We start from the raw sequence: 20,104 nt of genomic DNA on the forward strand, positions 1-20,104 counted from the left end.
GGAGTGGCTTCCGTTTGGGAGCGGTTGGGCCAGCAGATAGGTGCGGAGCGGCAGCGGGCAGAGGAGGAACGGCTCACAATGGTCAGGGCGGAGAACTCCATGTGGAGGGCGCTGAGGCGGGCTGAGTGCCTCGAGGGTCTTCGCAGGGAGTTGGAGCTGGACACTGCTTTATCCCTGCGAGACCTCGGAGCCAGGGAACATGCCCGCCTCCAAGCCATTGAACAGGAGTTCGATGATGCCCTGGCCCATGACAACATCCAGTGAGCCGTTGGACTAGCCCGCTGCCCATGTAAATAGTTATGTAGTTAGTGTTAGGTTTCCTTTGTTTTTGCATTTTCTTTGGACCTTTTGGACAATGGGCCACATTTTTGTATATAGTTATTTTTTATTAGGTAGTGTTGTTAGATAGGTGTCATTTATTTTGTTGGGATCATGGACCCTGGCTTGTTCACCTGTACATAGTTCACTGTTGGATTTTCTTTTCTTTTTACAATTTACCCATGGAGCAATGGCTTTCAATTATAATTTCCCATTGGATTTTCTTTTCTAGACTGTGACTTTGGACACCATTCCTTTGGATTCTGATTTTTGGTTTTTTATTTTTTCATGGACATGCTTCTTTTTACTTTTTTTACATTCCCATTTCTGTTAGTTTATTTTTGATTCAATTCATGTTCCCTATAATACATATTTTTTGATCAAACTTCAATGTGTAGTATCATCTCATTGGTTTCATGCATATCATCTGGGTTTTGAGATTCACTGACACCCATTGGGTGTATGTGAGGGACATGTGTTCGTTTCCAAACTTGCAATTGCTGTTCTATCATGTTATTGCCATTTCTGAGTGGGTGGATGCAATACTCTGGTGGGTGTTTTGCATTTGGAGGCTGACCATAGGGACCAGGGATCTAGATTGTGATGACATGTTGGCTGGGGAACATGAGTTGGACATTAGTGAGGGCCTGCTGGCAGGTGCCCCACAGTGCTGGGGGGTGGGGGTGCAGGGGAACATGAGTTGGACATAAGTGGGGGCCTGCTGGCAGGTGCCCCACAGTGCTGGGGGGTGGGGGTGCAGGGGAACATGAGTTGGACATGAGTGGGGGCCTGCTGACAGGTGCCCCACAGTGCTGGGCGGTGGGGGTGGTGGGAGAAATGAATTGGACATGAGTGGGGGCCTGGTGGAGGCTGCCCCTGCACTGCTGGGGGTGGGGGTAATAGGGGACATGAGTGGGGGCCTGGTGGAGGCTGCCCCTGGTGGCTGGGGGGTGGGGGTGCTGGGAGACAGGAGTGGGAGCCTGGTGGAGGGTGCCCCTGACTGCTGGGGGGGTTGGGGTAATAGGGGACATGAGTGGGGGCCTGGTCGAGGCTGCCCCTGCACTGCTGGGGGGTGGGGGTGGGGGTAGACATGGGTGGGGCCCTGGTGGAGGCTGCCCCTGCACTGCTGGGGGGTGGGGGTGGTGGTAGACATGGGTGGGGCCCTGGTGGAGGCTGCCCCTGCACTGCTGGGGGGGGTGGGGGTGGTGGGAGACATGAGTGGGGGCCTGGTGGAGGCCGCCCCTGGTGGCTGGGGGGTGGGGGTGGTGGGAGACATGAGTTGGACATGAGTGGGGGCCTGGTGGAGGGTGCCCCTGACTGCTTGGGGGTGGGGGGTGCAGGGAGACAGGAGTGGGGGCCTGGTGGAGGCTGCCCCTGGTGGCTGGGGGGTGGGGGTGCTGGGAGACACGAGTGGGGGCCTGGTGGAGGGTGCCCCTGATTGCTGGGGGGTGGGGGTGCTGGGAGACATGCATTGTTGATCAGTAGTGCAAGGTGACATGTGGGTTGGCTGGGAGGCATGCCCATGTGGATGGGCTGCCTGCGGGACATGAGCAGGGGTGCAGGGTAGTCCCCCGTAGAGTGTGGGCTGCCTGCAGGGGCCGTGGAGGTTGTAGAGCGAACACCTGGGAGGACCCACACGGCCAATTCACGTGTAGTACTCCCCAGAACCCCTGAAATACACGTACCCTGCTGAAATCGCGTGTGGAACTTCCCGCGCAAACCTGAAATACACGTACCCTGCTGAAATCGTGTGTGGAACTTCCCGCGCACCCATGAAATACATGTACCCTGCTCGCAAGGGGCCAATCGCGTGTGGAACTTCCCGCGCACCCCTGAAATACACGTACCCTGCTGAAATTGCGTGTGGAACTTCCCGCGCACCCCTGGAATATACGTACCTTGCTCGCACGGGGCCAATCACGTGTGGAGCTTCCCGCGCACCCCTGAAATACACGTACCCTGATGGAATCGCGTGTGGATCTTCCCGCGCACCCCTAAAATGCACATACCCTGCTGAAATTGCGTGTGGAACTTCCTGCGCACCCCTGAAATACACGTACCCTGCTGAAATCGCGTGTGGAACTTCCCGCGCACCCCTGAAATACACGTACCCTGCTCGCACGGGGCCAATCGTGTGTGGAACTTCCCGCGCACCCCTGCAATACACATACCCTGCTGAAATCGCGTGTGGAACTTCCCGCGCACCCCTGGAATACACGTACCCTTCTCGCACGGGGCCAATCGCGTGTGGAACTTCCCGCGCACCCCTGAAATACACGTACCCTGCTCGCACGGGGCCAATCGCGTGTGGAAATTCCCGCACACCCCTGAAATACACGTACCCTGCTGAAATCGCGTGTGGAACTTCACGCGCACCCCTGTAATACACGTACCCTGCTGGAATCGCGTGTGATACTTCCCGCGCACCCCTGAAATACACATACCCTGCTGGAATCGCGTGTGATATTCCTGCGCACCCCTGAAATACACGTACCCTGCTGATTTTGCGTATGATACGTCCCGCGCACCCCTGATGCACACGTACACAGGACAATCGCGTGTGGAACTTCCCGCGAACCACTGAAATACACGTTCCCCGCTTGGCGTTTGCTCTTTGCCAGCCCTGTGAACTGGTCCAGGGTTAGCGCAGCCCTTTGCGATTATTTGGGGATTTTGAAGGCTTTTCCTTGTGTGAGGGCGTTCTTGGGGGCGTAACTGGCACTGCTGCAGGGTCGCTGCGCCACGGCTGGTTTTGGATGCTAAAATCCATGAATACGCTGTGCGCGGAAATAAATTTTAGCGCACGCGGCTGGCGCAGACATTCGCACGGGCACGCTGTGCGCCAGTCGCGTGCGCCACTTTTGTGCGAATTTCTATGAATTACCCTGTAAGGCCGATGTACATTCTAATCAGCTCAATCAGCTTTTGTCTTGCCATCTTACTTTATCGAATAAGCTTGAAAGTTTGAGTACCGCCTGCAACCCCCCTATTATACGATCAGTGGCCTCTCAAACTTCAAGTCAATCTGATCTTTCCTTGCAGCGTTACCAGACTATTCCTTTGATAGTAAATCCCATTGTTGATCTGCCACACTTTGCAAATGATGTTGAAGAGGGTCAGCAACAAAAACAAAACTGCTCACTTTTTGGTGGCACAAACACAAATGTTTTTGCTGTTACATCAAAGTCGGGCCCCAATAAGGGTGTCCATCCAAAAAAATCCAAGAACATTAAAGGTCTCGCCAAACGCACCACTCAAATTAAATCTTTTGTCAAAAACATCTCAACTACTGCAAACATTACCGCAACTGCTTCTAAAGCAATAGCGAAAAAATATTTACTGCAGTCGCAGACAAAGAGAGTAAAAACGTTGCTAGCCTCAATTCCTGCTGCCATGGCCTACAGCCCTTTAAATGATGTGATAAGTGCTGCTGCTGATATAGCCCAACATTCTGCTAAAACACAAACATCAAATGGCTTTTGCTTTGTTCCCCCCGTGGTCTCAGAGGATGTGAGTAATGTAGAACGTCGTAAAGAAATAAGGCAAGCTGTTGATGAGTACATGACTTCTAAATCTGTTCCAAATAAGTTGTCTTTTGCTCCATTAGAAATGGTAAAAATGTATGAGCCTACTGCCCCCATTGTACAGAAAGCGCATTTAATACACTCACAAGCTCATACTAATAGCGACTCAAGTCTTCCTGAGAGACACACTCCACCACAGAGTTCGAGTGACATGGAAGAATTGATTCAATCTACACTAACAAAGTTTTTTGCAGCCTCTGGTATTTTTCAGAGAAATTATCCCAGTGCCCTGCTCGAAGCTCCCAATGAACCGTCTAAACCTTTAAAACAAAAACCTCAGACTGTGCGCGTCAAGCGCCCTGCAGTTCACTCATTGTCCTTTAGTTGCAGGCCGTTGCCTGCAAAACAATATAACTTGAACCGTGCATCTGTTTCAATATTCAGTGAAATTCCTGAGCTCGATGACATTGTCACCATTGACCATTGGTAGAGTATATTGATCACTTAAAACACTCTTCTGTAATCCTCGGGATAAATTCGAGAGTAGTGGTTAATGCAATCTGGGCTGTTAAGTCCCAGCTTTTTGACCTTGGTTTCATTCTTCTACCAAGTTCTGATACCTCAGATTGCTCATCAGTCAAACAATTGGACACCCACTCAAAACAACACACAAACAAAAACCAAGGTATTCCTACATATGCACACAACTGCGATTCCAAAAATAACCAAAGTTAGCATCGAAAGTTTTTGGCGTCGCCCGTTTCCTTGATTAGCTGGAACTCAAGAGGGCATGAGCATATCTTGAATAATCAGGCTCTTCATCTGTTAGATCATGATATAATCCTGTTACAAGAATCCTGGTTAACAAGTATACCATCGTGGAATAACCATGATATCAGCTGTCAAGGGCACCTCTGGGCCTCCTACCGCTGGCCTATTAACGGCTGTAAAACAATCATCTGCTTTAAAGGTCGAACCCTGGTTCTCTCCAAACCCTTTTTTGCAAATGACTAGAATTGTTGGATCAAACTTTTCATGTGCAGCTATCAATCTTTACTGAACCCTGCCGGTATCTCTGACACCTTTCTGAAATCTGTTAATAAAGTCATTCACATCTTTATTCTTGATGGTCACTCGCATTCCATCATTTTGGCACTCCCAATGGTACACCAGGAGACAGCGCGCCATAGGCCAATAAGTGTATTGTTGGACTGTATGGAATGAGAGGGACCATGTATATAGCACACATTGTTTCTTTGCAACGTTGATTCCCTTTTAGAATTTAATCTTAAACTTGTGAAATGCTATAAAAGTGGCTATTAGTCTCTTGCACACCTGTTGTTGCCTATTGGGTGTCAAAGGTACCAGATAGTGTACCAGGTAGGATATCCCCTCTCTGGTAAGTGGGTTATGGTGGTTGCAACTCTTCTGCTTTTGTAAAATGGCCCCACTTGCTGAAAACAGTTTTATCTGGTTCTTGTTTGGACCCCTGCTCCATTTCAACAAAATGGAGGTTGTCTTTGTCTCGAAGACCTGAAAGGTCGCATGACTATCCCTTGTTCCTCTTTGTGTGTATGGGAAAAAAGTAGCCTTATTAGTCAAATTAATCCCCGGATTGGGAGCTATATTGAGCCTGAAACCAGTTCTAACTGGCATATGCAGATGCCCGTCAGGGATAGTGTGGTCTCACTTCCTTTGTGTGACCCCCTTCATGAGTGCAAGAATGTTTGGAGGGATGGGCATTGACTGCTCTATTTGAATGATAATTGGGCTGTGAAAGGGTGCTGTGCTCACTCACTGCCTCTCGAGGTGAATACAAGCAGACCCCCTAACCCACCCAACTTGTGTACTGCTGGATTTCTGTCCCTCCTTGAGGAAAAACCTGTGTCTGGAAACCACGAATACGTATACAAATTAAATAAACTATTGGGGCAAGTAAGCCCAAATACACACTTGTCCCTGGTGTGAGATTAGGAGTCATAAGAACTCTTAAGGCAGAACACATAAAAACAGAGTAACGCTCTGTAAGACTTGGGGGGTATGTCTGGTCGTGAGAAAATAAACCCCAAACCCCTTAAATGCCAGCAGAAAGTACATGGGATACCACATAAGATAGAACGTGGGCTTTCTACCTACCACCACATTTATAAAAACACATCTCCTTACCATGTCCTCTCATTCCCCACACCCTTTCTGTTTATTACAGTCAAATGTACTGTTTTTAAAATTCCTCTTATGGTTTAAAGGAGGTAAATGTTTTGTGAATTTCAAGGGACAAGCCCATATACTTGAGTTTGCACAGCCACATGTAGTAACTATGGCTGATCAGCCTTGAAGAAAAACATTGTCGTCTCTCAGTCATTTGGTCAGCCTAAGCTGCTTGTGTGGTTGGTCTAGAATATCCCCTCTGCTGCGATTACTAGTCTACTTCCCAATGGCAATACTTTTTCAGAACTGGGCTTTGCAGGATAAAAGTACAAAGATACAGGGCCTCATTACGAGTCACCCGGTCTGGAAATAACGGTGGCGGTAAACCCGCTGCCACCATTGTTTTCCAGACCGGGTGATCTCGAGTTCTGCAGGCAGGAGGTATCATTCCCGCCAGGTCTGACCTGGCGGGTTTAACACCACCCGCCTGCAAGCGGACGTGGAAACACCGGCACCATCACGAGATGGTGCCGGTGTTTCCATTTCCCCATTCCCATTGAGTTCCCTATGGGACTCAATGGGAATGGGAATTTACCAAATTCCGCCTTCCGGAATTCCCAGGTCATTGGGGTCGTAATGCCCCGGTAATTCCGGGAATCACGGAGGCGGAATGGTAATACGAGTCCGGCGGTAACCTGCCGGAATTTCAGGCACGGTTACCGCCGGTCTTGTAATGAGGCCCACAGAGTGTAAATGTTGGATTGACACTTTGTGCATATCATAAACCTGCAGCCGTTCGAAAAGTAACGTATAGTTCCTCTTTGCCAAAAGATAGCATAATTATCCTTTGATTTTGGGTTGGCTCCTAGAGAGTTTTATCAGTCCAGTTACCACAAGTGAGAGGTCTAAAGCTTCCAGTTTACAGGTTTGTAGACCAGTTCAACGTAATGTGTTACAGCATAGCTGTCATATGTTGGTTGGCTCATTGCACATGGTTCTTCAAATAATGTGAAGGGGTTGTTGGGGGGGGGGGGGGTTAGAGGGAGTGACAGGCCCAATTCCAGTGGTGTTTGTGTGCACGCCGTAAATATCACAGTTCGGAGTCCCAGAGTTGTTCTATGTGGTTTGAGATGGTGACAATTGATATGATATGGCATTTATAACGTGCCTCTACATTGTATCCAGTTAGAAGAATGTAAGATCTATTTGATGTTCGTGATGGGATACTAGGAGAGCCAATGGTCTGGAGGGAGCTGTGGGTGGGGCGTCGGGGACTGAGAAGGCTAAAGATAGTGTTGTAGTAGGTTCTGATCTACTTTGCCAAGGTTAATTTGGTGGTGCTATTGGGCTTTAAGCTGTCCTGTGTGTGGGAGGGCTATGGGTGCACTGTTTGTTGGAATTTTTTGGGATGGTGAATGGTGTATCGATTTGTTGGGGAATGAAGAATGGTTGAGAACTCTCGAGGAGTCCTGTTATCAGTGTTTAGTCTAGACTGAACCAGTAGAGATTTTGTTTGCCATTGACCTGAAAATGGAAAACCTGTTGTGGTGTTATCCATTGGGATTGAGTGTTCTCACTGAATTGTTTTGGGTTCCATTAAACAGTGATTGTGGTGTTGTAGGTCCAATGGGGAGTAAACATTTGGGAGGCTGATATGACTGAGTCTGGTCCCCAAGTTTCATTGAATAGTTTTCTGCATAATTGTGATACACATTCTGTCTTTTTAATGCTAGTTCAAGAGGTTGGTGATCTGGCCAGACCTGTGGCCAAACTTAGTGATGGCTTTTATCTTAACCTCAGAGTGCCCAGGCCCTTTGAGATTTGCATATCCTAGCTAGTTTGTCAGGGCAGTGTCTGTGAATTTTAGATTCAAAGCCTGGGGCGGATACTGAGTTGAAGATCTAAAAGCACCATAGTTTGGGAGTGCTGTGTGTTGTGGTGTTATGAACAGCCAGATTTTGTGAGATTTTCTGAAGGCTAGGTGATCTTCCTTTGCGCAGAGTCACCTGATAATTGAGTTCCACAGTTTGGGTACGAGGAAAGAGATTGAGAGTCATCTTTTGTCTTTCTTTTTGAAGTGTAGCACCACTACTACACTATTAAGGCCGCATTAGTGGAGCAAAGCTTTCTGATCCCCTTGTAGAAAATTAAATTTCTCTTGGTGGATTGAAGTCTCTCGCCATGGAAGACATGGTGAGTAATACAGAGTGTACAAGTATACTTCATTCTTCCACTTGGTTTATGACTCAACAGGATCAAATCTGAAATTAGCTGAATATGTTTTACTGTTAAGCCTAGCTTGTTCTGTGGCTCACAGCTAAGCAGCACTCTGGATAGCTGAATAATGCAAATAAGGTGCGTCTCAAGAGGTCTGTCTTGAGTTTGAAATCCTGTTGCCTCTGTCCTGTGTAGTTTAGAAAGTCTTTTAATCTGTATGTATAAAATCTCTCTGCTTTGCATTTTCCCATTCGCCATCAGGTGTTCTCAAATAGTCTGACCGCTTTTCCCAGGATTCCAGAGGTGTACCTTGAGGCTGCATCTGCCCTCTTGATGCAGAAAAGATTTCATGATGCTGTGACACTGTGTGATGAGGTTGTTGACAAAACCAAAGAACTGATTCCTGAAAACCTGAACATTGAGTTGCGCTCTGATGGACAAAGCCCTGAAGATACACAAAGGGAGCCATTGACCAGCATAGGCGGAGCACAGATTGATCTCGTCACATCCCGCCCCGAAGAGTTTCCTGGCCTTTCCGAGCAGAATAAAGAGAGTCTCCGCTGTATCTTGTGGGCATCAACTGCACTTTTCTTCCAGGGGCAAGCCCTGGCACAACTTCAAGATTGCAAGGATTCTATAACCCAATTCAGCAGGTAATCGCTGATATGCATTTATTCCATAAATATTTAAAGTTGGTTATCCTAGAATTACATCATCAATAGGAACAGGTAATCCATTTCTCTTTCACAGGTTTTCGTGGAAGACCCCGTTAAGAAATAGATACAATATTGTGTGAAAAACGCCTGTTACTGTAACGTTGTTCTCAAATAACTAAGTTGTTAAATACACATTTGGGTGTAGTAGATGCACTGTCATTTTGTATGGGAATAAAAGTGTGCATGGTTTCCAAAACGCAACCCTCCATTACAATGTGATAAGATGGTCTGGGAGCTGAGAAGCCAAAGTTGGCAATCATACCAGCCAACACTAGAGATTCAGAATGAACGATTGCGGCAACATTCAGAGAAATTGCTTAGGATGGACAAACATCAAGCTGTACCGGGTGTTGTGGGGACCAATAGTACATTAAATCTGCAGTTCAGTATGTGGCTCAGTACAGGTGACTGGTGCTTAGGCTCTACATTTGTTTTGTTTTTGTTAACATATTTAATTGAAGGCACGCAACAATGCATGTACATCATAATACAGAAACGAATAACAGAGCGGAACATCTTGTATAATGGACCATCTAGGGGAACTTCAGTTGTTGAACAAAACTTGACGCATTGGAGATAGACTTTGTATGAGTCAGAAAGAGAAAAACTTTCAAAATAATGGGGAGAGAAACATATAACATACACTACAGACAAGACGGTGGGGAAGTGGGGAGGATAAGGGGAAAAGGGAAAGGATAGGATAAGGGTAATACTTCAATGAAAATAATATTTTAAATAGAATAATCATTTGAGGTCAGTAAATCAAAAACATTCTCCATTTCAATTAATATGTCTGATACAGTATCGGGGTTGAAGCAATACACCCCTCCAATCTATGTATATGACTTATGGAGTTCCACTATATTTTGTGATTAATCAGGTCAAATTTCTTCCAATTAGTTGTGATAACCAGGGCAGAAATTACAAGAAAAAGATCAAATAAATAAGATGTGTGGGAGTCTAAATGATGTTGAACGAGAACACTACCCAAAATAAAATCTTAAAATGAAAGGGTTCATCGAACTTAGATACATTTTTATAATGCTCCATACATTATTCCAAAGTACATTCCAAAAACGTATGATTCTTCACTATCATGACAATTCCAACATTTGCCATTTAAAGATATCCTACACTTATAAAGCATTGCATGTGTGATAACAAATCTAGTGTTTGGGTTAGATTGGATGCAACAGTTATTGGTGAGTTTTTATTCCCAAAAGACGGCCACTCGTTATCTTCTAAAGTGACTGAAGTCTTGTTACCATTCTTGCTATGATATCCATTGGGGATTTTCAACCAAATTATTAGTAAGCTCTATAGAAAAGGGAAGATGAAAACTGGCAATCGTATATATGATTTTGTCTAACAATACTAGTATGTACAGCAGATTCCATCAGAAGTTGCAAATTGTCTATAATGGCATCAATTTGTAGTGAGTATTGATAGTAAAAAACGTAAGAGTGGGGAATTTTGCCATATATTCATTGAAAGTTAGCGGTATACCTTGATTAAAAAGTTCATGTACATATTTTATTTCCTTTTAGTATCCTGCTTTTCCCAAAAATGGCTCTACCATTAATCTGAATAAGATCTTTAAACCAAATTAAATGTGATATTAACTTAGAGGGGTTTGTAGAGATGAAATACATTTGAATCTGTTTAGCTGTAAAACGCACATTAGTACATTTAATAAATCTATTTTTTGTAGCAAACAAATAACAATCAGTTAGCAGCGAAAAGGGCCAAACCATAATACTTTCCACACGAACCCATGAAGGGGTGAAAAAGTGTTCACCTTGACAAAACCAACACGGTGCTTGCTTTTATTATAAAGGCAGAATGATATTTAATAAAGTCAGGGAATCCCACCCCACTACAGATGACTTTCCTTTTTAGTCTATTGAGGGAGATCATATGTTTTTTCCTGCCCCAGAGATTTTGGCGAGGCATGAATCAATATCTTTAAAAAATGTACTAGCAATCGGCAAAGGAAGCATAAATAAAATGTACAAAATAAAAGGGCAATCATCATTTTAATGGATTGGAGACAACCCCACTAGGATAAATATAACGGGGACCATGAATCTAAATGACCTTTGATTTTGGTTACTACAATATTAGTGTTTTGTTTAATAATCTCTTTAGTTGAAGAAAACATTTGCATGCCTAGATATTACATTTTCTTAGGGCACCACCTCATGCCATAGGGTTGTACCTGATGTTTAGTACAATTAATATTCAGAGGAAGAATTTCCGATTTGTCCATGTTTAATTTATATACTGAAGTTAATGAAAAAAAGTGAAACAGTGTCAAGCATACTATCTAAATATATTTCAGGATTCCTACGGGATAGAAGAACATCATCTGCATAAGCAGCTAATTTAACATGTACATCACCCAAAGTTATTCTTTGGATACAAGGATGTAATCTAATAGTTTCTAGAAATAGTTCAAGGAATAAAATAAATAAGAGGTGAAAAGGGGCATCCTTGCCGTTTACCTCTAACAAGAGGAAAAAAGGGTGACATCTGACCATTCATAAATATAGTGGTTTTGGGATTAGAATAAAGAACTTTAATCATGGATATGAAAGTTTAATGAGGACCAATGCATCAAGTACTCCCATTCAACTCTGTCAAATGCTTTTTCAGCATCTAAGGCAACAGCTGCATAAGGATCATTTGAAAGGGCTGACATTCAAATCATCCAAAATAATTCTGATATTAGATGCCGAGAGTCTTCCTTTAACATACCCAAACTGATCTTGTTTAATTAATTTAGGCAAAAAAGGCAGAAGTCTATTTGCTAAGATTTTTGCAAAAATGTTGCAGTCTGTATTCATTAGAGAAATGGGTCTGTAGCTTTGTGGCAGTTCGGGATCTTTATTAGGTTTAGGGAATGCCAGGAGAGCAGATTTTGAGTTTGAGATAAAGTGAGAAAAAAGTTCATATAGTTATGGGCTAAGTAATGATTTAGAATGGGCATACAATTCAATGGAAAATCCATCGGGTCCTGCCGGCTTGCATTTTTTAAGACCATGTATAGCATTGATAATTTCATTTTGCGTTATGGATGAATTAAGTGAGTCAACATCAATAGTCGGATAACGTCAACGTGTAATATTCTGTATGAAGACAGCAATGTTTGGATTATTGGGAGTAGAGTCAGAGGAATATAATTGATGATCGAATTTACTAAATATGTTAATAATCTCTATCTACAAATTTTCTAGTACCATTCAAGTCCTTTATTACTGTAACTCTACTTCTTTCTTTTTTGATTTTTAGGTAGAAAGCTAGGGATTTGCAATTTTTTCTTTTTTCAGAAAATTGATATATTTTTGATTTTATATTTAAGCAGGTTAGCACAAGAATATTCAGAGGTAAGTTTGTTATATTTAATTCTTAGCTGTAATATATTAAAATGAATCTCCTAGGAAGGATTAGAGCTATATTTTTTTTTAAAGAATTTGTAGTTTTCTTAGGATCCCTTAAGATCGTCTCACTTTCATTTCCCTACAGCAATAAGTGCTGGAGAGAACGCTCTGCGACCAATATAAAGCTGCTCTGTTTTAAATACCTGCTGCAAGTTTTATACTGTGCTTTTAAATTGTATTGATGATATTGTGTGTTTATTTGGCTTTAGAGAAATGTGGTAATTAAATACTGACTTTGCCTGCTTGCCGCTGCTGCTATCCGCATTCTCTGAGATTCCTCTGTTGATACCTGCATTCGCTGCTTGCCGAGTTCCATTCTTTTTCCTTCAGTCCACCGCTCTCCCCCTCATTTTTGTTTCCCTCTGGCAAGCTCGTCTGTGCCCGTCTGTAACAAATCCGGGCTCTGGGCCACAGCTGATGAAGGTATTATCTCTCCTTATGCCCACATTTCCTATTTACATAATGACCTTACTGCCATGGCACCTGCCAATATGTCTTGGCCCTGTGGCTTTCCATGTCATCTTGTAATTGTTCCTTCTGTTTGTTAGAAGACTACTAGTCCACTGTCTCTATTAAAGGCCCTTCTGATCAATGCCCGTTCTGCGGTGGTGCTTCGGGATAACATCGAATATATTTTAGAAACTCGTGCTCCTAATATGCTTTGTATCACTGAAACTTGGTTTAGTGCCCACTCGGATCCTGATATTGTCCAGCACCTCCCTGCTAACAATGATGTACTTCAACTAGATCGGCCACCCCCCAAGACTGAAGGTGGGGTTGCCTTTATTGTTGATAAATCATACACCTACCAGCTAGTACAATTTGTTCATAATCTTCCATGTTGCTACTCCTCATTGGGCTAAAGGTTTCTTCGGAATATGTGGTCTATCCGGACTATGTCACTAACCAATTTGTGGCTGACTTTGTGCAAGCCATAGTCGATCTTGCACTTATCTACCCTAACATAGTGGTGCTGGGAGATTTTAATCTCCATCTTCAGCAGCCTTATGATCCTCAGGTGCAGATCCTTGTTGCCTCTCTTGCAGAATATGGCTTTCCTCTTTATAATCACGTCCTAGCTTGACTTGATTTCCTCTACTATTCCCTTTCTTCAGGCTTCAAACCCATCGCCTGTGTTGTGGTCCAATAATGTTTTTGGTCCTGTTTGCCTTTCCTTGTATCTTTTCCAAAGTTAAACCTCCTCCCACCTTATGAAACTTGAACGGCGGTGGTCCAAGGTCCCTATTGATATCATTTTGCGCTCTGTTGTCACAACAACTCAACAGAAAAGAAATAGTGGCATGAACATCTGGAATGCCTTGGTCACTGCCTTTAAACACACAGCTGATGCATTGGCACCTCTTCAACTGCTTTCCACCCGCACTGTGCCATTAGCCCCCGGGTACAAGCTCGGAATCACTATCAATGTTCTATCAAAACAGCTAAGGCTCAACATTATGCTGACTGTATTCTCAATGCTCCGTTCTCTTCTAAAGAACTCTTTTTGGTAGCTAAAGAACTGTCTACTCCTGCTCAGGCCCCCTCTGACTACCCGCACTCGAGCACACTGGGATCATATTGCTTCTTTTTTTCCCAAGAGAAAAGTCACACTATACGGGAGAAGATCTGTGTGGAGAGATCTATCTCCCTGGGCACTGCCAAACCTCTGAACTGGCCGGTGGAATGCTATTCTAGCACTTTTAGTTTTGTGACAGTTACTGAAACTTTGGTGACTAATGCTTTATCGAAACTTCAAGATCTGCTTCTTCCGCTGATCCGATCTCTCGGCACATCCCATCAGGATCCCTCTATGAATCGGATTCCTTTGCTTACTGAGGTACTTGAATTCTTGTATGCCACTGGTTTCATTGCTCCCCCTCTTAAGCATGCTGTGTTTCCCTGTGGCTCAAGAAGCCCATCTTGACGCTGCAGTGGCTGAAAACTACTGCTCAATTTCGCTTCTTCCTGCCATGACTAAACTGATGGAATCTGATAAAATCTATTATAACACCTCAATTCTTTGCCTTTTTCAAGGCCAACAACATTCTCCATCACTTCCAGGCTGGTTTCGGGCCAGGGATGGGCACGGAATTGGGAATTATTGCACTTCATGATGATATGGCTCTGTCACAGGACCGTGGAGAGACGCGTATTCTTATTCTACTCGCTCTCTCAGCGGCCTTTGACACAATCGATCACCAAATACTTTTACAGTGCCTTTCTGATGCCGGTGTCTCGGGGGTTCCTTTGAAGTGGTTCTCCTCCTTTTTATATGATCGCACCCAGGTGGTGTCTCTTCCGCCCCTCACCTCCCGTCCTATGGTGTTTGATTGCCTAGTCCCGCAAGGTTCAGTGCTCTCCCCACTGCTTTTTAATTTATATATGATGGCGTTAGCCAAGCTCATCTTTAGCTTTGGTGTACACTTTTTTATATATGCGGACGACACCCAGATTTTCTTCCGTCTTAATGCCCCTATGTGAAGTCCCCCTGAACTCCCGACAGAGTGCCTCTCAGCTGTGGGTCAGTGGATGACTGAAAACTGGCTTCAGTTAAACGGGGAGAAGACCAAGGTTTTGGTGACTGGCCAAGCTCCCAATGGTTGGGCCCCTGATTATTGGCCTGCCTGCCTTGGTCCCTGCCCAAAACCTTCTACTGTTGTGAAGAGCCTTGGTATTAAGGTTAGGACCTCGGGCTCCAGAGAAGCGCAAATCTCTTCGTTTTGCCAGACTGGCTTTGCTAAATGGACGGTTTTGAAGAAGGTGCTCCCGTTTCTTCCTAATGATGCTAGTATTAAAATCGTAACTTCCTCTATAATGGGTGCAATTGATTACTGTAACAGCATTTATCTTGCCCAGCCAGAGGCGCTACTTCAACGCCTCCAGATACACCAGAACGCGGTAGCCAGACTTGCTCTTTACGCCCCCAGACTGTCCCACTCTTTCGACCTTCTTCAGCGGCTCCATTGGCTGCTCTAAGAACCCGGGTGAAATTCAAGGTCTTATGCACAGTTCACTGTGCTATTCATTCTGCTGGAGCCAAGTTCTTACAAGCGAAGCTCTCTCTTTATCAGCCTAAGAGACCCCTGGTATGCTCGTCCAACCAGTTTCTGTTGTCTGCCCCCACTTTCGACGCGCTTGTGTTGGAGGCAGATCTTTCTCCGTACTGGCCCCGTCTCTTTGAAATGCCCTTCCTTTTCATATCAGGAGCAACCACGTTATTCTATCTTTCCTAAGCAGCTAAAAACTTTTCTGTTTTAAACGTATGATGCTCCCCTCTCCTCTCAGGTGTTTTTTCCACATAGCGCCTGTTATTCATGTTTCATATTTTTTTTTGTTTTGCAAACATACTGCTTTATAACAATCCCAATCACTAGGGACAGATGTATCTCACACTTAGTTAATTTCAAAATAATTGTTATGTTAGAAAAGAAGCAAATTGATCATCTTTTTTTTAAAGACTTTATTTTTAAATTTCAACAACAAAAAAAATACAACATGGTGCATGGTTCTCCCCTCGCCCCTCATGTTCCCCAAAACAACATTTTTTTACAAGCATCACAGTTGTAGTACATCTTGTCAGCAGAACAGGGGTCAGTTAGTTCATTCCACTTGTCAATTTGTGACTGTCAGCAAGTAGTTGATGTATGGTCCTCAAATGTCTGGGGGGCATGCATGGAGGGACAGGGTTCTAATGAATGTTGTCTCCATATCATGGCAATGCGCAACGTCCTGGAGCCATAGTCGTGTAGTGGGTGTGCGACCCCCTGCCCCAGGTTATAGCCACTCTACTACGTGCAAGCACCAGTAGTAGCCCTGTCAGTCTCCTTGTGGAATGTTGCTTGAGTCTGGTGCATCCCAATAGTGCCGACGAGTGGGCACCGCTCCAGCTGTTCACCAATAATTAGTGAGGTCGTGTCAAATACCTCTGTCCAAAACTGGCCAATTCTCGGCCACTCCCAGGCAAGGTGGAAAAACCCTGCCGGTGCACTCCCACACCTGTCGCATGCTTCTGATATGGACTGACGCTGCCTGTGGAGTCTGGCTGGAGTGTGATACACTTGGTGAACAAAGTTAAAGTGAACCAACTTGTATCTGGAGTTGAGGGAACCCTTCTAGGTCGGCCTCATTATGTACGTCCAGTCTTCTTCTACAATAGGAGCTCCCAGCCCCAACTCCCACCCTTCCTTCAGGGTTTCTAGCTTGTTCGCCGTATTAGCTAGTAAGTCATTGTAGATTTGTGATTTCAATTGGCCTTCTCCCTGTGTCTGGATCACCCCGTGTAGCAGTTGCCATACCTGTGGTTGTGTCAGGAATGATGGGAAGAGGGATTTGAGTGTGTGCTGAAGCCGAAAATATATTAATATATCGAGGGCTGAGTTGGCTCCCCGCTCCTTTATTTGGTGGGTTGTAAGGAATACTCCATCTATGAACAAGTCGCCCAGTGTTTCTAGCTTTAGTTTGTCTGTCCATTGTAGATATATTCGCTCAGTCGTGATCGGTACCCCTGGGATATATCTTGCTGGGAGGAGGGGCGAGTATCGTCAGGAGATATTGTTTTTGCTTGCAATCCTTTTCCTTATCTCAAATGTGATCAGGACTATGTTTAGTGTGGTTGGTGGGACTCTGAGTTCCCTGATGATCACTGACCGTAGGAGGTTGGGGGTCGTTGGGGCTTGCTCAATTTGGACATGCGGGCATATGAAGTGAGTGGCGTACCAGTGACGGAGAAATTGTGCCTGTGTGGCCCAGTAGTAGCGTTCCAGGTCTGGCAGAGCCAGTCCTCCCTTTGCTGTTGGTTGAGTGAGAATCGCACGAGCCACTCTTGCTGGTTTTCGTGCCCATATCAGGACCAGAAGAAGGCTGCGCAGGTGCAGAAAGAAGCCCCCCGATAGCAGCAATGGGACGTTGACAAACAGGTACAGGAGTTTCTCCAGCATTGGATCTTTCATGGATTCACATGCTTAGACTATTCCCCGTCGTCAGGCTGGGAACCCTCGGTATATTTATTAAGACGTTTTCCATAGGACACAGAAGTGTCAACATTTTTTCCTATCTACGTCGTTTTTGGGCTGCCTACGCATGACCCAATAGGACGTAGGGGTATAAATAGCCCCGCCCCGCGGCTCCCTTCAGATTTCAACCGTCTCCAAAGTAGCAGGAGCACCTTGTGTTTTTTCTACTCTGTACAAGGTTTAATTCTACTCTTGCAAGTCTTTCTTTTACAATGTCTGGAAAGGTGTCGTTTCGCCGGTGTCCCATGTGCGGACTGAAGAAAGTCTATGAAGGAGATGGGCACATGGATTGCCTGTACTGTCTACATCCGCATCACTCTGCAGACAGTTGTGAGATTTGTAAGGGTTTCTCACAGATAACATAAGACCGTTGGGTGTTGGACACGGTAAAACTAGGCCACTCTTTGCAGTTCAAGGAGACTCCGTCACAAATTCCACCTGTGTATTCGGCGCAGCCCCATCTTCACATATTACAACAGGAAGTGGTGCTTATGCTGCAAAAAGGGGCTATAGAATTTGTTCCGGTGGCCGAGAGAGGTCGCAGACTTTACTCCCGTTACTTTGTGGTCAAAAAACCCAACGGCAAGTGGCGACCCATTCTGGACCTTCGGGCTCTCAACAAGACTCTGCAAAGCCTGAAGTTCAAAATGCTTAGGCTTCAGGAGGTCATCCGATCCATACAGCCGGGAGACTTTCTGGCATCGTTCGATCTACAAGACGCATATTTCCACATACCCATGCGTCGACGGCACAGGAAGTTTCTAAGGTTCGTAGTCGGTCAGAGTCATTACCAATTCAAAGTACTTCCGTTCGGACTAAAGTCGTCTCCCAGGACGTTCACAAAATGCTTGGCTCCAGTGGCAGCTTGGCTGCGAAGAAAAGGTCATCATGTTTACACTTATCTGGACGATTGGCTGGTAAGGGGCTCGTCGACGAGAATGACATGAGCAAGCCTACAGGCCACCATGCAACTTCTACAGCGTTTGGGCTTTGCAATCAACTTCGAGAAACCCTCCTTAGGTCCCTCAAGGAGCTTGATATTTCTGGGCACGGAATTCCGAACTCAATCAGGGCTAGTGAAGCCGTCCTTGGAGAGAGTTCAAAAACTCAAACAAAAGGCAAAGGAGTGGAAAGTGGGCACCGGAGTGTCAGTCAGAAAGTACATGTCACTACTAGGGGCCATGGCGTCCTGTATCCCATTGGTGAACAACTGTCACTTCTTCATGCGACCAATACAGGAGTTTCTGGCAGACCGATGATCCCAAAGTCGAGGCTTATAGTCAGACAAGTTGAGCATCAGCAGCAAGCTTCTATGAGCACTTCAGTGGTGGCAGCTCTCTGACAATTTGACGAAGGGGATGTCCCTACAGGAACCGGATTTTCAATCAACGGTGGTAACGGATGCATCGCTGAAAGAATGGGGAGCCCATTTGGGATCCCTACAAGTTCAAGGCCAATAGTCTCCGGCAGAGTCGACCCTTCACATCAACGTGCTGGAGTTAAGAGCGGTATGTTGGGCTCTAAAATCCTTTTTGCCACGCATACAGGGATCAGTCGTAAGAATATTAACGGACAATACAAAAACAATGTTCTACCTCTGGAAGCAAGGGGGAACTAGTTCCAGGACGCTCTTGAGCGAGGCTCAAGAAATATGGCGTTGGGTCCTCGAACAGGATATAAGCATAATGGCTTACCATCTTCCAGAAGTGAGCAATGTACAAGCAGACTCTCTCATCAGGGAAATTAATCAACTGCACGAGTGGGAATTGAACGATCAACAACTGACAAACATCTTCAAGAAGTGGGGTCATCCTTCCCTATGTCAGACACTCAACCTTGCGCGGAGGTAGCACGTACACCTGCCTCCCCGTTGGGTCTTGGTGCCTGGCCTGGTAATTAACTCAGGCTTCCGTAACCCGCCGGGGAAAGAGGGTTAGGGTCCGCTGGATTGGATAGGTAGGGGGAAGTTAGGGTAACCGGGAAGAAGGGATAAGGGAATGGTAGGTAAAGGGGGTTAGGGAAAGGTCTGTCTTGCTGTCCCCTTGTGGGGTTCCTGAGATCGATGGCACTCCGCCCTTACACTCACTCTTACACACAGCAAGAACCTCAGAGACCTGTTGGGTCTCACGCTATACACAATGGTGATTGATGCACATAGTACGTTACTCTGGTAGAAGCGTTCCTATCACGCTTCTTGAGCTGTTCACACAGACACCCCTAGAACAAGTATTACTATACACAGTAATAGAATAACTCAAGAGACACTTAGCTTCGTTTGATGCAGCTGAGAGGTATGCGGCTTGCCCCAGTTCTTGCCGTAACACTACGGCGCGATACGAGTTCCTGCTGTACACTACAGCGGAGCGCCGCTACAAGAAAACCAAAAACAGGTGTGAGTGTAATGTCAACAACCGTGTTTCCTCACACGGCACAATCACACATTCATTCGTTCCGAGTATAGTCAGGCCGTGTTACTTCACACGAACTAATTGGCACCGGGTGAATGTTCCGCCAAGACGGACTTTGGAATCTCTTCCAGTGCTAGGCTTCACCCCACTCCCGACGTGTGCACCCAACGCTGAATCCCAACCAGCGTGTTCAAGGCGCACGCTGGAAGTATCTGTTATTCTTTGTAAGCGTTCCGTTAGCGGTCGCTTGTTCACATTAGTTTAGCCCAAGAAAGGAATGCACTTATCTGTCATGGTGCGCCGCGGGGCCTGCAGTATTCA

At 45.4% G+C, this 20,104-nt stretch overlaps 1 protein-coding gene across 2 annotated transcripts in view; it reads left to right on the forward strand.

The window, feature by feature from the left end:
- Positions 1–20,104, forward strand: part of FANCG (FA complementation group G) — a 574,353-nt gene that overhangs the window by 452,437 nt on the left and 101,812 nt on the right. For both annotated transcript variants that reach the window (XR_011280595.1, XM_069626811.1), the window contains exon 10: positions 8,469–8,860. Coding sequence is in view for 1 of the 2 variants with exons in the window: in XM_069626811.1 (XP_069482912.1) it covers positions 8,469–8,860 (392 nt within the window). In the remaining variant the exon portion in view is untranslated. The remainder of the gene's footprint in view (positions 1–8,468; positions 8,861–20,104) is intronic.

Source organism: Ambystoma mexicanum, chromosome 6p, assembly GCF_040938575.1.
Source record: "Ambystoma mexicanum isolate Mex_15411 chromosome 6p, UKY_AmexF1_1, whole genome shotgun sequence".
Taxonomy (NCBI): Eukaryota; Metazoa; Chordata; class Amphibia; order Caudata; family Ambystomatidae; genus Ambystoma; species Ambystoma mexicanum.